The sequence below is a fragment of the Mixophyes fleayi genome, chromosome 6, assembly GCF_038048845.1.
Source record: "Mixophyes fleayi isolate aMixFle1 chromosome 6, aMixFle1.hap1, whole genome shotgun sequence".
Classification (NCBI taxonomy): domain Eukaryota; kingdom Metazoa; phylum Chordata; class Amphibia; order Anura; family Limnodynastidae; genus Mixophyes; species Mixophyes fleayi.
Genome location: NC_134407.1, coordinates 164,965,409 through 164,980,272, shown reverse-complemented (window position 1 = coordinate 164,980,272; position 14,864 = coordinate 164,965,409). Strand labels below are relative to the sequence as shown.

Sequence of the window (14,864 nt, the reverse complement as noted above, 5' to 3'; positions counted from 1 at the left end):
GTGGAACCAATCATAGGTAGTTGCAGACTTTGAACATTTTCTGCTGGTACCTAACTTTCTGGCATATTTTCTATCATATTGTTTGTATCCATTGTTCTAGAAATATTACATGTATTGTTATGCAAACATTTGTTTATTATTGGACTCCAATTTCTTTGTTAGTGTGAAACAATACTGTATTTTAATATATTATGCGGGCAAAATTTATGGAAGTCTCTTCTTTTAAATTTTTTTTTTGGGGGCGAGAAATCTAAATTCCAGTAAACAACTGCTGTACCTAAAGACCACTAAGCTTTATGTAACCTGGTGCTAGCTTAATAGATTGTCAGAACTATAGATATTTAGGATAAAGGTTTGAAAATGTGAAAGATTTTTATTTTTTGTTTTTGTTGTGTTTTTTTAAGGAAATTCCATAATGTTGTCATCTTACATTCTTGAACAACTGTTCAGCACTAAAAGATGTGGTGTGTTGTGGCATTTTACTTATAAATAGATTTAGTTATGAAAATATATATTAAAAAGATGGATATGAGAGGGTAATTTTAAATTGTCTATTGAAAGTCACTGTCTGACATGTTTTGCCTATAGACTTGTGTTCAAATACCCGGTCTGACTCCTCTTGTCTCCATTACAGTTGTGATGGACATTCAGGACCCCACCCATGTGTCTTGTAAATTGTACAAGGGTCTTTCTGACGCTCTCATCTGTACGGATGATTTCATCACCAAAGTGGTTCAGAGGTATATTAAAAATGATGTATGTGTCTGTATATTTTAATTGTACCTGCCCTTTCCACACAATTCCACACAGAGTTCTATAAAACATTAGATAATTATTTGTTTTGCTGGCTGTGTGCTGCCCCACACAGAGGATTAGCACTCTGAAGACACACATGGGTGGACAAATTGGACAAATCCTATTGTACCAAAGGTCACAAAGGGGTCTGAAGGTGCAGTCAGCACATGACCCCACACATAGTGGTTAGCAATAATTAGAAATAAATTAAACATATTCATATGATTTTTTATAAAATGTACATCAATCTGCCCTTCCACGTCCTTCTTTTGCCCATCTGCCACCACTAGCTGTGTGCCATCCCAGGTTATATAGCACTAAAGATTAAACCACTAGTGCCATGCTGATATCTTGACTACTGTTACAGCACATTTGCTTTTCACACCTTGTTATTAAATAAGCCTCATTATGTGCTCCACTTACCTGGTTCATTGGAGAGCCAGTGAAAATGGAAAACCCTATATGAATGGTAAATGTTAGATACACTCTGCTAGATTGTTTAGCTGATGAATGCTTAGAGATAAGATAAGGACTTTTTCCCCCAAAATAGGACTTACACCTTCAACACTCCATTACAGGCTTACACAGTAAGCTAATACCTTCTCTATATATATAGTATATAGTGCATATCCTTTTATTCCTTGGTGGGGTTTTTTTCATGTCTCTAGCTGAGGTATAGATTAGCACAGATAGTGTATTCTTGTTTCTGTATTGCAGCGTGCTTACTGGTTTCTGGAAGTCCCGGAAATACGCCACTGGTAGTGTAGCCAAAGTCGTGGGATGACTTTCCTCGCGCTGGTTTTGAATTAAAGTGCCTCTCATATTGACCCTCTGTGTGCATTCCTTTTCCAAGTCAAAGACGGAGGACAACAAGGAAACATAAGTCATAAGTGCAACATTAGAACCGTAGTGCAGTTCCCTGCAGTCTCATTACAGTACGGCTGATGAATTTTACTTGGCGGTTTAAACACCAGGGGCTAGATTTACTAAGCTGCGGGTTTGAAAAAGTGGGGATGTTGCCTATAGCAACCAATCAGATTCTAGCTGTCATTTATTTAGTACCTTCTACAAAATGATGGCTAGAATCTGATTAGTTGCTATAGTCAAGTTCCCCACTTTTTCAAACCGGCAGCTTAGTAAATCTAGCCCCAGGAGCGAAAATACTGAACTCTGCAAATATTATCTGCAGACATAAGACTAGGACACAGCAGAACGGATGAATACCTGTGGGGGACATCAGCACCATTGGATTGCCAGCATCATGGAGCCTGAGCCTAAAAGTCAGAGAGTACTTGTCCTAGCTTAGTCCCTAGTTAGGGATGCTTTTATTCTACTGGGTCACTTGGTTATTAGGCATCCTTCTTTGTAGTTTTTCAGTGCACGTGGAAGGGAAAAAAAGATGATGCCCATCAGCATCGATTATATGGAGCCTGTGATAAACAGTTGCCTGAAGATTGTGAAGGAGCTTTCTGTACAATATATAGTTCCCAGCCAGTGGGCAATTTAAAGAATTAATCTCTTGGATAATGAACTCATTTGTCAGTAAGGAGGATTTATATTCTGTCCAGGGGATGAAGAGAGCAAGGTCATAGACCATTATAGACTTAGATGATAGCAGGCTGATTGCGGCCCACCATTCTCTGTAGTTGCGTTCTTGGTTGGCTAATTCAGACTCCAAGTGTACCCTGGAATCTGCCATTTGAAGGAGTCATCCTGTTTGGTTCCATGCTGGAACAGATTGTTTGGGTGGCCACTGGCATCAAGAGCTCCTTTCTGCATGTTAACTATGCTAAACCAAGAACACCAAGGTTTTGGTCCTTTTGTCCTGTTGGAAGGTCAAGGGGAACTCCCTCCAGAGGGCAGTCCTTTTCTTTAGGGGGGGACCCCCACAGAGGCCGTGGCTCTGGCAGTCGTGGGGCTCCCAGGCCATGTGACAAACCCGCCACATGACATGATCTCTCACCACTTGCTTGTAGGGGACCCGTCTGCTGCGTTTTATGGGCCAATGACAGGCATCGACTTCGGATGCCTGGTTTCAGGGGATTGTGACAAGTGGCCATGTTATCGACCTGGTAAGCTTCCCACCACACAGGGTCTTCACAACAGGTTTGCCTTCCTGTGCCCTCCGGAGTCTGGAGCTCCCATAAGATTTCTGGTGTCTATTATGATTGTCCCGGTCCCACCGCCGGAAAGAGGTCTGGGGCTGTACTCAAATCTCTTTCTGATACAAAAGCCAGATGGATCGTTTTATCCGCTCCTAAATCGCAAAACTCTCAACAGGAGGGTTCGGAGTGCTGAGATTTTAGGATAGAGTTGTTGCGCTCTGTAATTGCAGGCATGGAATACAGGGAAATCCTGCCATCTATCGACATAAATGATGCCTAACTAAATGTTCCCATTTGGGAGGGGCATCGCTGTCTCCTCCGCTTTGCAGTCCGCAACGATCATTGTCAGTTCTGGGCTCTGCCTTTTTGGTTTTGCTTCGGCTTCGCGGGTGATGACCAAAGTAATGGTCGTCATGGCAGGGCTCCTGCATTCTCGGGGAGTCGCTATCATGCCCTATATGGACGACCTGTTGTTGAATGCGACATCCGAATCACTTCTCCTGAAGCACATTCAGCTAAAGATTCGGTTTCTGGAAGTCCACGGCTGGGTGCCGAGCTTATCCAAGTAATCAAGTCCCCCTTAAATCTAGAGCAACAGATGCGTTTTCAGGGACTCCGCTTCAACACGGTGGGGCAGAAGGTATACCTCCCGGAAGACCAGATTCTTTTTGGATTTCGAGTCTGTGCTGTTCGCGCAGTTTCACTCTGGACTAACTACAGAGAGAGCTTCTCCGGAAATGGTCCAGAACCCGCATTTAGAGAAGCGGATCATTACTCTGTCCAGAACCGTGCGTCTGTCGCTTTCGTGAGGCAATGTCAGGAACCCGCAGGTTAAGTGTTTAAACACTTAACTTGCGAGGTCCTGACATTGCCACTTTAAAATAAAAGTCATAGAGGTCGCGATGAGGTGAATACCCACTGACGGACACCTGAGTAGTCGGAATAACTTCCAGTCACCCTCCTGCTGCGATCGGAGATCCACAGCGTCTGTTTGCAGGCAAGTCTACTTAGATTACAATAGCGCTTTCACACATTCGGAATATAACTGTATTACTCCTCTGTGTCGGTTGGTGTTTTGTGGACAGCGCGTCATGGGGCTTCAGCTGAGCAATTGTGCCAGGATGCGACATGGTCATCTGTTCACTCTTTCTGCAAATTTTAAAAGTTGCAGGGTTTTGCATTTCAAGATGCTAGGTTTGGGCACAAGGTGTTATGTTCAGCAATTCCAGAGCAGTCCATCCCCTTAAGGACAGCTTTGGTATGTCCCTAATGTCTCGCAGTGTCCCCCACAACAGACAGGAAAGAGAAAAGAGGATTTTTTTCCTCACCGTAAAATCCGTTTCTCTCCATTAGGAAACGCTGCGCACCCTCCACTTGCTCCGGCTTGTTTCATGTTGTTGTTGCCCTTTTCTTGTATGCTTGATTATACAAAAACTGAACTTGCCTCCAGATTCGAAGGGGCATCGTAGGGGAGGAGTGTCCTGTTAAAGATTTATGTTTAAAGTGACTTTACTCCTAGTCTGCCTGCTATACCCCAATGTCCCACAGTGTCCCCTAATGGAGTCAGAGAAATGGATTTTATGGTGAGCAAAAAAATCCTCTTTTTGCTGCAGTCCATGCAGCAGTGGTGTCACTTCAGTGGCTTGAGTACAGGCTACTGAGTGATGATACTGCTTCCCCTATGTCTCGTGAACCAGAATTAATCTGTATTCTGTGTACCTTTGTGGGTGACCAAGTACAGGACACACAGCAGTGCATCTTTACCATGACAGAATAAGTAAGCAAGTTTCTTCACTAAAATACATGGGGGGGGGGGGGTGTTGAATAATTTATTTTTATTGTGACAGGTTATGGAAAGAGTTTTCATCTTCACAATTACATCAAAATTTACTGCTGTGATTTTGCAGATACAAGAATGGTAACACAGTATTTGCTTTCATAAATATTTGTTGGCACTTTATCTCGGGCGCAAGCAAAAATCAGCAATGATATACTTACCTTGATAATTGGAAACGCGGGCTCCAAAGGGACTTCACTAGTAATTGAATGACCCCCCCCCCCCCCCCCCCAAGTTTGGGTCTGTGTGAACCCTCAAAGGCTTTTTTATTTCTAGTCGCTAGGCGTATCTTTATCTTTGTTGGACTAGTCTGAGCACTGGGGTCATCTTCTTTTGAACCCATCGAATGTAGCTAAGAAGAGAGGACTGATAAAATAAATTTATTTTTGACATTATTTATTGTTACTTACCATTCATTTAGCGCAAACCTATCATTTTTTTATAATTACTATATGGTTGTGCTATGTTTTACTTAAATCAATTACATTTCTATATGTTGTGCTCATAGTTTATTACCTGCCATAGAGCTTAGCATTGTAGTTTAGTTTGTAATGTGAATTTCTGTGCTGTGACTGTAGAGTTTAAATAATGCTGAAGGCAGTGAGTGATATCCAGTCAGTCTGTAGGCTTCACCACATGGAACGTGCATTATAACTCTTGATGTAAACACGTACCTTCTCATATCCCTTGACTTTGGCTTCGTCCATCACTATTCTACCTTCTACAATCCTTTGACTTCAGCTTGTATCTCACGACCAGTCCTCTCAGGACTAAGAGGCTTGGCCAGACATGGTGTGTCTCTGATAGCTACCCCAGCCAAGTGGTTCTTTCCTAGGAGCTGCAAGCACAGTGATATTTTGCTGCTGCTAAACATGGATCACTGGGGCAGAACTGCTGTGTAACACTTTGCACAACCGATCAGAGATGCATGAAGCGGAGACTGGCATTCTGAAGCAAGCAGTTCTCACAGCTAATGCCTGTTATGAATGATTGGTCAGCCAACTCAACCACAAGATTTCAGTTTGTTGTCCGAGACCTAAAATTACTGCACCCTTACATTTTGATGGTAACCCAGACCCAGATTCGCCTACATGTTGAATTACAAACAGCCTTATTTGTGACATTGCAAATCGGTGTAGGGTATATTGTCACCCTGCTGACTGTCAAGGCTTTTGCCTAGACCATACTACTCCATGAAAGGGATGATCCACTGATGGGTAACAGTAAGGAGCCTTTGGCTACATTGAGACTAATGTTTTACTCTCAGTGTCGCACAGCTAATGCTTTCACAAAAAATCCAGATTGAGATACGCTGTCGCTCAGTTACGCTGCATGCCATTGTTGTCAGGACCCTCTCAGTAGAGACCGACTGGAGTGGTGAGGCTCTGCTACCCTCCTTCCAGAAAGGATTGGGGGAACCCAATAAAAGATAAGCTCACTTGTCTGGACCTTTCCTCTTCCCTGGAGGGACTCCTTGCCATTTGCATTCTGCTCGACACCCGCATTCAGGAGCGTCCGCTTCAGAAGTAAACGGCGACTACTTGCTATCGCCAGTTGGCTCACCAGCCACAGATAATCAGTGCTGTGTCTTCTGAGAGTTTTGAGGAGCCCAAGCAGTGCAGGAGTTCTTTGTTGCACATGGATGAGAGAACTCGCAGTCTAGAGACAGGTAAATGTTTTTATTGTGGGTGCCAAGGTCACTGGAACAAAGTGTGTCCAGACTTAAGAAGATCACACCAGTTGAGAAATGTAGTTGACCGCCAGAGCAGGAGGCATGTTTAAAGAGTATTGGTTCCTTATTTCCTTCACTTTCCATTCTTCAATTCCAGCTATCCATCGTACTCTCCTGGGATGCCTACTCTGTTGACACTGAGGCCTTTTTGGATTCTGGAATGATGGAGAATTTTATAGACTTTGCCTTTTCCCTATAGATGGAACTACCTGGTTCCTAAAATCAGGCCAGTGGCTGTAGAAACTGGAGATGGACGATCCACAACCCCAGCTTTTGTAACCCACGAGGCCAACTGTGTGCTGATGTGTGTTGGTTCGGGTCACCGAAAGCTGATCTCATTCAGCACCATTCACACCCCTAGGAGCCAAATCATCCTGGGTAATCCCTCATGATCATCATCATCATCATTTATTTATATAGCTCCATTAATTCCGCAGTGCTGTATAGAGAACTCATTCACATCAATCCCTGCCCCATTGGAGCTTAGTCTAAATTCCATACTATTTTAAGTCTGGACCAAAGAGGCTGTCTATCATCAGGGTCTTTGACAAAAAGCAGGCATAGGCACTCCCACCCCACAGACAATGTGACTTCCTGATCAACCTGCTGCATGGCACGATGACCGCGAGAGGGTCATGATCATCTAAGTACAGGAGTACTTAGAGTGTGGATTTATCACAGAATCCAGATCGCCCGTTGGTGCAGGCTTCTTTTTTTGTAGGGACCCTGCATCGATTATCGGGGGCTCGATGAAATAACAATCAAGAATCTGTATGATTGCGGTCAAAAAACTGTTTCCAATGACAGCTACAAACACCTCTTTGCATTGTTTTGGATTTCTCTGCTTGTGCTTTTAAGAAAATTTGTTTTGTTTTGACTGTATATTCACTGAAGCAGCCCCTGACTCCAAATATATATAAAAAATATATGCACATAATACTATTGGCTAATTAGTAATAGTACCACTAACTGTTGTTTTGCAGCACACTAAAAAGTAATGAACCATTGAGGGAGAACAGCTGCAGAGATGATAATTGCTTATTCACCGTGCAGGAAATTTAATTTCAAGACCTTAACAATATAGAGATGTGGGACAATCTGAAGTAAATTCTTAATACTTAAGATGCTTCCCAAATTAATTCTATTCATAGGTAATTTGTAACTAGAAACTATTTTGTTTTATATTTTGTATTTTCATTCACATCATGTGATTGTGTGTCTCATATTTTTGTTTTCCCTTTTTATTTGTTACATAGGTGTATGTCTATCCCAGTGACTATGCGAGCCATACGCCGGAAAGCAGAGACCATTCAGGCAGATACACCTGCTTTGTCCCTTATTGCAGAGACTGTGGAAGACATGGTAAAGAAAAACCTTCCTCCAGCCAGCAGTCCAGGCTATGGCATGACCACTGGCTCTACTACCTTGAGTGGTATCACCACTCCAACCAATTCATATTCCTCAGGACCAATCACTGCTCTCTTCAACATGGGTATGAAGGAACGACATGATTCAACAGGACATGGAGACGACTTCAGCAAAGTTTCACAGAATCCAATACTAACAAGCCTTCTTCAAATCACAGGAAATGTGGGTGGAAATCTTGGCTCAAGTCCCACACCTCCCCATCATACACCACCACCTGTGTCCTCTCCTGCTAGCAATACTAAGAACCATCCCATGCTAATGAACCTCCTGAAGGATAACCCAGCACAGGACTTTTCCACTTTATATGGCAGTAGCCCTCTTGAGAGACAGAATTCTTCTGGATCTCCTCGTACAGATCTAGGTCCATCAGGAACTGGAAAACCCAAGAAAAAGAGGCCCAGGACAGGTGCAGAAAAGATGAAAAACCAAACTGAAGATGACTTCCAGAGGGAGCTCTTCTCTATGGATGTGGACTCTCAAAATCCAATATTTGATGTAAGCATGGCAGGTGATGCCCTGGACACACCTCACATCACACCAGCACCTAGCCAGTGTGGCACACCACCAACTGTATACCAGCAGCCCATGACACATACACAGTCTGGTATGCAAAGAATGGTGCGGCTTCCCAGTACGGACACAATTATCCCAGATGTCACGGATATCCTCTCGGACATAGCAGAGGAAGCTTCAAAGCTACCAGGGACTGGGGAGGATTGCCCCAGCCTTGGCACTCCTGTCAGAGACTCATCTAGCTCTGGTCACTCTCAGAGCACCCTCTTTGACACAGATGTATTTCCAGTAGATGGTGCAGGTGCTGGAGACAATCCATATGCAGACGCTGCTGATCTCATTGCAGAGGCAAATGGAAGTCCCAATAGTGACTCCTCTAATAATTTTTTCAACAGTGTGGATTTTAACCCAGAACTACTGAACAGCCAAAGTGGTTTTACTGATGACGGTATAAATGATGACAGCAGCCAAAGTGATGATCATGATTTTAAAGACTTTTCTGGGCAGGGAATGATAGCATCACTGGGTGTAGTTTCAGGAATCCCTGTTGATGGGAGCGAAGGCAAATACAAGGTAGGGCTAGGAGCTGAAACTGTAGATTTTAGTATCATTGGAGGTGGTAAAGGACTAGGTGGGGTGGACATTCTTGAAGCACATAGTAGAAGCCAGAGCCCATTACTTGGAGGAGATTTGATCAAAGATAGACCACAAAAACAGAGGGTAAAAGAAGGTAGTAATGGGGGAGGGGGAGGACTGAGTGTAAATCAGGGAGCAGGACTAGATGCAAAGTCTGGAAAACGTAGCAGAACACCTTCTAGTGATGGCAAAAGCAAAGACAAGCCACCCAAGCGCAAAAAGCCAGAGTCCGATGGCAAGTCACCCTCACATATTGCTAATCGTCCATTCACCCCTCCTACTAGTACAGGGGGTTCAAAGTCTCCAGTGACTTCGGGAAGATCACAGACACCTCCTGGCATGGCCACTCCTCCGATACCCAAAATCACCATACAGATTCCTAAAGGCACAATGAGTGTTGGGAAGCCATCATCCCATAGTCAGTATTCCAGCAGTGGTTCAGGAAACTCATCAAGTAGCAAAAGTCATCACAGCCACTCTTCGTCATCCTCCTCTTCTACCTCAGGGAAAATGAAAAACAACAAGTCTGATGGGTCTTCTGGATTGAAGATGGGTGGTGGTGGAAGTGGAATGTACACTGGTCCAAGTGGATCAGTAGGTAGCCAGTCCAAAAGTGGTTCTCAGTCCCTGGGCAAGCAAGGATCTCCCATCACCAAGCATGGGCTAGGAAGTGGAGGCAATAGTTCTGGCAGTAGCAAGACTAAACCTCAAGGAAAGCCATCAGTGTTAATGAACCCCTCGCTAACCAAACCCAATATCTCTCCTTCACACTCCAGACCATCTGCAGGCTCTGACAAGCTTTCTTCCCCAATGAAACCAATGCCAGGGACTCCACCTTCCTCTAAAGCAAAATCACCTATTGGCTCAGGGGGTTCTCATTTGTCAGGGGGAGGTATGAATACCACTATGAAATCATCATCAGGTCTTGTGTCTTCAGGATCTCTTTCACAGAAGCCAAATTCCTCTTCATCTTCATCCTCTTCCTCCTCTTCCTCTTCTTCTTCATCTTCATCCTCTTTTTCAGGTGGCTCCAATGTCTCCCAGAATCTGCATGGTAGCTCAAAAGGGAAGTCTCCAAGCAGAAATAAGAAGCCCTCACTTACAGCTGTTATAGATAAACTCAAACATGGGGTGGGCACAGGCGGCCCTGGTTCGGAAGATCCTATGGAGATTTCTGGAGGTAGTGGCAACCCTGGAGCTCCAAGCCATGGAATTTCTTCAAAACATGGACTTGGGGGAGGCGATTTCCCTGCAAAGCGGGAAAAGAGTGAAAAAGACAAATCTAAAGTTTCAGTCTCCGGTGGATCTTCTGATCCTTCGAAGAAAGGGGATTCTAAGGGCTCTGGGAGTACTGGAGTAGCCAAGATTATAATCAGCAAGCATGACGGAGGGTCACCTAGCATCAAGGCAAAGGTAACGCTGCAGAAGCCTGGGGAAGGAAGTGGAGAAGGGCTGAGGTCACAAATGCCTAAGGGCTATGGCTCCCCATTGATAAGTGGTTCAACCCCAAAGCATGAGCGTTGCTCACCAAGCCACAATAAATCACCAGCATATACCCCACAAGCAATTGACAGTGAAAGTGAGTCAGGTTCTTCCTCAATTGCTGAGAAATCTTATCAAAATAGTCCCAGCTCAGATGATGGTGGAGGAGGTGGCAGGGGTACTCAGCCAGAGTACAGTGCAGAAAAACATAAAAAACACAAAAAGGAAAAGAAGAGGCTGAAGGACAAGGATAGGGAGCGTGAGAAGAAGAAATCTTACAGCATGAAGCCAGAAAGTTGGTCTAAATCGCCAATTTCATCTGACCCCACATTATCCATGGGTGGAGGCTCCCTTTTGTCTTCAGACAGAGCAGCGCGGCCAAGTCCCACTTATCTGATGGGTGAAGACGATGACTTAATGGATGTGGCTCTGCTAGGGAACTGAACTCATAAGACCTATGTGTGCTGTTTCAATTCTATTTGTCCTGTTGCCAGTAGGTCTAATTTGTATTTAAACGCATCATTTGACTGGTGGCGAATAGGATTAATCCACTAATTTGTTTTACTTTTTAAATCCCATTTTAAAAGTAGTAACTTGGCCAAATAGTATATATAATACAAGACAAGACATTACATTTTTTACCACTTCTGTTTTTTATCTTCTATTAAAGCTGCATTACCACCTATTACTTCTTCCCCTTGTTAAAGTCCTGGGGCTTTGCGGTTTGTCTTGGAGCTTCAGCCGAAAACCAGGACTGTGTAATTCTGCTCAAAACCAATGTCCCCCTTTTGCTATTTTAAGAGGATAACCTTAATTGTTCTGCCACTTTGGTGGTAATGCAGCTTTAAAGTGAACTTGTCACCTACACACATAGAGGCAGCCATTGAACCAATATTCAAGTGAACGCAGCCTATCCATTCACTAGGAACTAGTGGCATCCACGAGGCATGGGAGACTTTACCTTATCAATTCACTAGGAGCTACTGATATTGGTGAGGCATAAATATTGATCGATTGCCTTCAACCTGAGTAAGCAATGGTTCCACTTTAAAATGCTTCAGTATTAAAGAAAAAGAAAGACTTCAAAATATGGTGTAATAAGTTGACCATGCTATAACAGGGGTCTGTGCTTCTGAGAATGTATTGAATTAATGTACATTGCTGAACCAATTTTAACTGGTGAAAGGTGTACACATTACAGATCTCGTCTAAAGTTCTAAATAGTTGTTTCACACCAACTAAAAAAATGTCTTATTTTTTAAAGCATCCCACTCCTCTATTTGTATTCCTGATTTTTAATAATTCTATTTTAAGTCTTTTACATTTATTATGTTTTGTAAATAGCCATTTCTATGTGTAAATAATTGGGGTTTTTTTTGTTTGTTTTTGTTTTGTCATTCTACTAAGACATTTTGAAAAGAGTTCAGGAAATGTTTATGAAAATAAAACATTTGGTATAAAATGTGCTGTAGTGATAACATTTTGCTTTTTTTCAAGTACAATTTCCCTCCTGACATCAGCTTTACCACTGCTTACTACAGTCATGCAGACTGTTGCAATAGCGCTATAGCAACCTAAGACACCGTTCAAAATCTGCACAGTAGTCCCCATCCTCTCCCTTGTGGCACCATCAGACTGCTACAGCACACGCAAGCTGAGTGTCTACAGATACTGCTAGAGAATGCAGAGACTACAAATAGAGATGGTGCATTTCTGTGCAGGTTTTGATGTGTTAATTGCTATGTTCACTTTAGTGAGCCATCCCCAGTGATGCATTAGCTTGATAGAATTATTGACTGTAGTAAACACTGAAACAGCTGAAGGGACCCTACAACATATATTTATATATAAATCAGTGAATTACACTTGTTATATTTGTTTTATTATTGTTAGTGAATTGCATTCATTTTTCTTGTGTGTGGTTTTTGGTTAGTTGCATATATTGTGATCTCTGTCCCACTCAAGTAACTATTTGTGCAAGTCACAGACACTGCTCCTTCTATTGACATTAGAACATCTTTTTTCTCATCCCAGACAAGGTAGCACTGAACAGAAAGAAAATCTGAAGCCTGTGTATTATTGGGCTACATCATATATCTGAATTAACTCATGCCCATGGCCTTTTTATCCTTTAATCAAAGCAGACATTGCTGTGGCTATTGACACTTTCTATGGCCATGTGTTTTAGCCCTGGGAATGTGCTACATACACGTCACATTTGTCTGCATAAACGCCAAGTTCCAATCCACACAAGCACTGACCTGCTCTATGAATGTAGTGATCAGCATAGATGGAATCAACTATAGTGTGAAAGGAACTCTAAACAGGCAAATTCAGCATGTAAGCATTTAATTCTGTGAAGCTGCTCAAAGTGTAGTTTATCGCTAGCCTTAGGGAGTTGCTGCCTCTCCATCTTGCAGCAGTGCAAATCTAGAACTTGTGGGATTGCCTAGCAAGTGTCCAAAGTTTAAAAAAAAACCATTATTTTTTTATTTTTATTTTTTTCAGTTTGACTTTTTTGTCCTTATACGAGATCAATTTAAGACTGTGGCCTAGAAAATCCGACTGCAACTGTGATTAATATTAATGGGGGGGTGGGTCCAGATTTTGCTTATTCCCACTTTAAACTCCATCTAAAATGTAATTTTTCCCTCAATAAACCTCCCTTCCCACAGCTAGTAGAAATGTCAGTGCCATGTTTGGAAGATGCTCTTCCCAGACGCTGACAGTAACTGAAACTTCCGCCAGGCTTGCAGGTTCTACGAGAATGAGTGTAAACTGCCAGGACTACATAGCGGTCACTGGAGCTGATTGGACAGTTTGTCTCCTACAATCATTCAGTGCCTGCTAGTTACACATTGAGGCTGTTGCCCTGGAAGAAGTGTCATTTGCTGCCGCAGTCGGAGATGAATAGCATTTGTACCAATGCCTGGAGATGGGGGGGGGATAAGTTTTACTAAGACAGATGTGGAGAGCCCATTTTAGAATGAATTTATCTTATTTCACCTTCAGATGGCAATTATGTTTACATTTTATGATTTAAGATATTCCCATCTATTAAGGTTTTTGTTTTTTTTCTGCTTGAAGACCACATTGATTTGTTAGGCTATACCAAGAACCTTGCTGTTATCCCCTATGGGTAACCTTGAGAACAACAAGATGCTGATGTTACTGCATTGCAATGTGGAAGGAACTGGTTGACAGATTTGACCTCTGTAATGTAAAGTATTTGTTCAGTAGATTGGACCAGAGTTTTAGTAGTTTATCCAGACATCTAGTAGATATAGAAGATCTGAAAGCTTTGTCACTGCCTGAAGCTTTTTTTAAAAGTTGAACATCATGAGTGGTGAAGACAACCTACCAATAGCTAATGGTTTTCAAAGGATCGTTCAGAAAAAGGAGCAAGATGCTATGATTGGAAAGACCAGCAGTATGAACAGGACTGGTGTGGGAGCTGGCAGTAGCAATGACTTGCAATCAAAGTTTGGTGAAAGAATGAGATTAGGTAGAAGGACATGAAGGGATGTAATAGTCTTAAAATGGGCTTTATGGTGAACTGATTTGTACTAGATACATCTCTAGGTCATTATATTTAGTGTTAATAGTGTGAGTATCCACTTTAAATGTGGTTGGCATTTTGAAACTAAGCTGTTTACTATTGTATTCCCCCATGTCTGTGTACTCCAGTGTAGAAGGAGAGAAGACATTCAACAAGAATGGAAAATCTGAAGCAATAGCCATGTCAGAAGTTTGGCTTTTTGAAGAGAGATGGATTTCAGAAACTTGCCTGGAACAGCAGTTTGTGGAGACCCTGCGATGGATTATTATTCCTGCTGCCACTCCAGTCCAGCCCAACACACGTCTGCTCCAGAGCAACCACTGACACGGGCAACCTAGACCGGAGGAATCACCCGGCGCTCAGGGTGTTCTCTATAGAACTTGCGAAAGTCCAAGAACAGGGAGTCAGACCTGACAAAATTAGTAATTTCATCTATCAACCAAGAATGTTTGACAAGACTTTACAGACCTCATTCACTTTTGGCTAAAAGGTCTCTGGCATTCTTCATTCAAATATACTCCAGTTTATGCGGAATAGGGCACCAAAGATTTTACAAGGAGAACTGTGGTGTGGCCCAATTTTGTAAGAAATAGTTTATTTGCTGGGCATATTTTGGACAAATGACTTGTCTGGGTACCTTGGTAATCGGAGCTCCTATAGAGTGCGGCCCAGTCATTACTTTTACACCCAGATAAACAGCATGACCATATATTACTCTTACCATTACCAGACCAAGGATCAGATATACACCAAAAGCTAAGAAGGTGGCAATTAAGT

General features: G+C 42.7%; 1 protein-coding gene across 1 annotated transcript in view; it reads left to right on the top strand.

The window, feature by feature from the left end:
• The window catches only part of MED1 (mediator complex subunit 1), a 41,144-nt gene extending 26,816 nt beyond the window's left edge, over positions 1–14,328 (top strand). The window contains exons 16-17 of the mRNA XM_075177065.1: positions 635–740; positions 7,726–14,328. Of these exons, the coding sequence (XP_075033166.1) occupies positions 635–740; positions 7,726–10,972 (3,353 nt within the window). The 3' untranslated portion in view covers positions 10,973–14,328. The remainder of the gene's footprint in view (positions 1–634; positions 741–7,725) is intronic.
• The last annotated feature ends 536 nt before the right edge of the window (positions 14,329–14,864 follow it).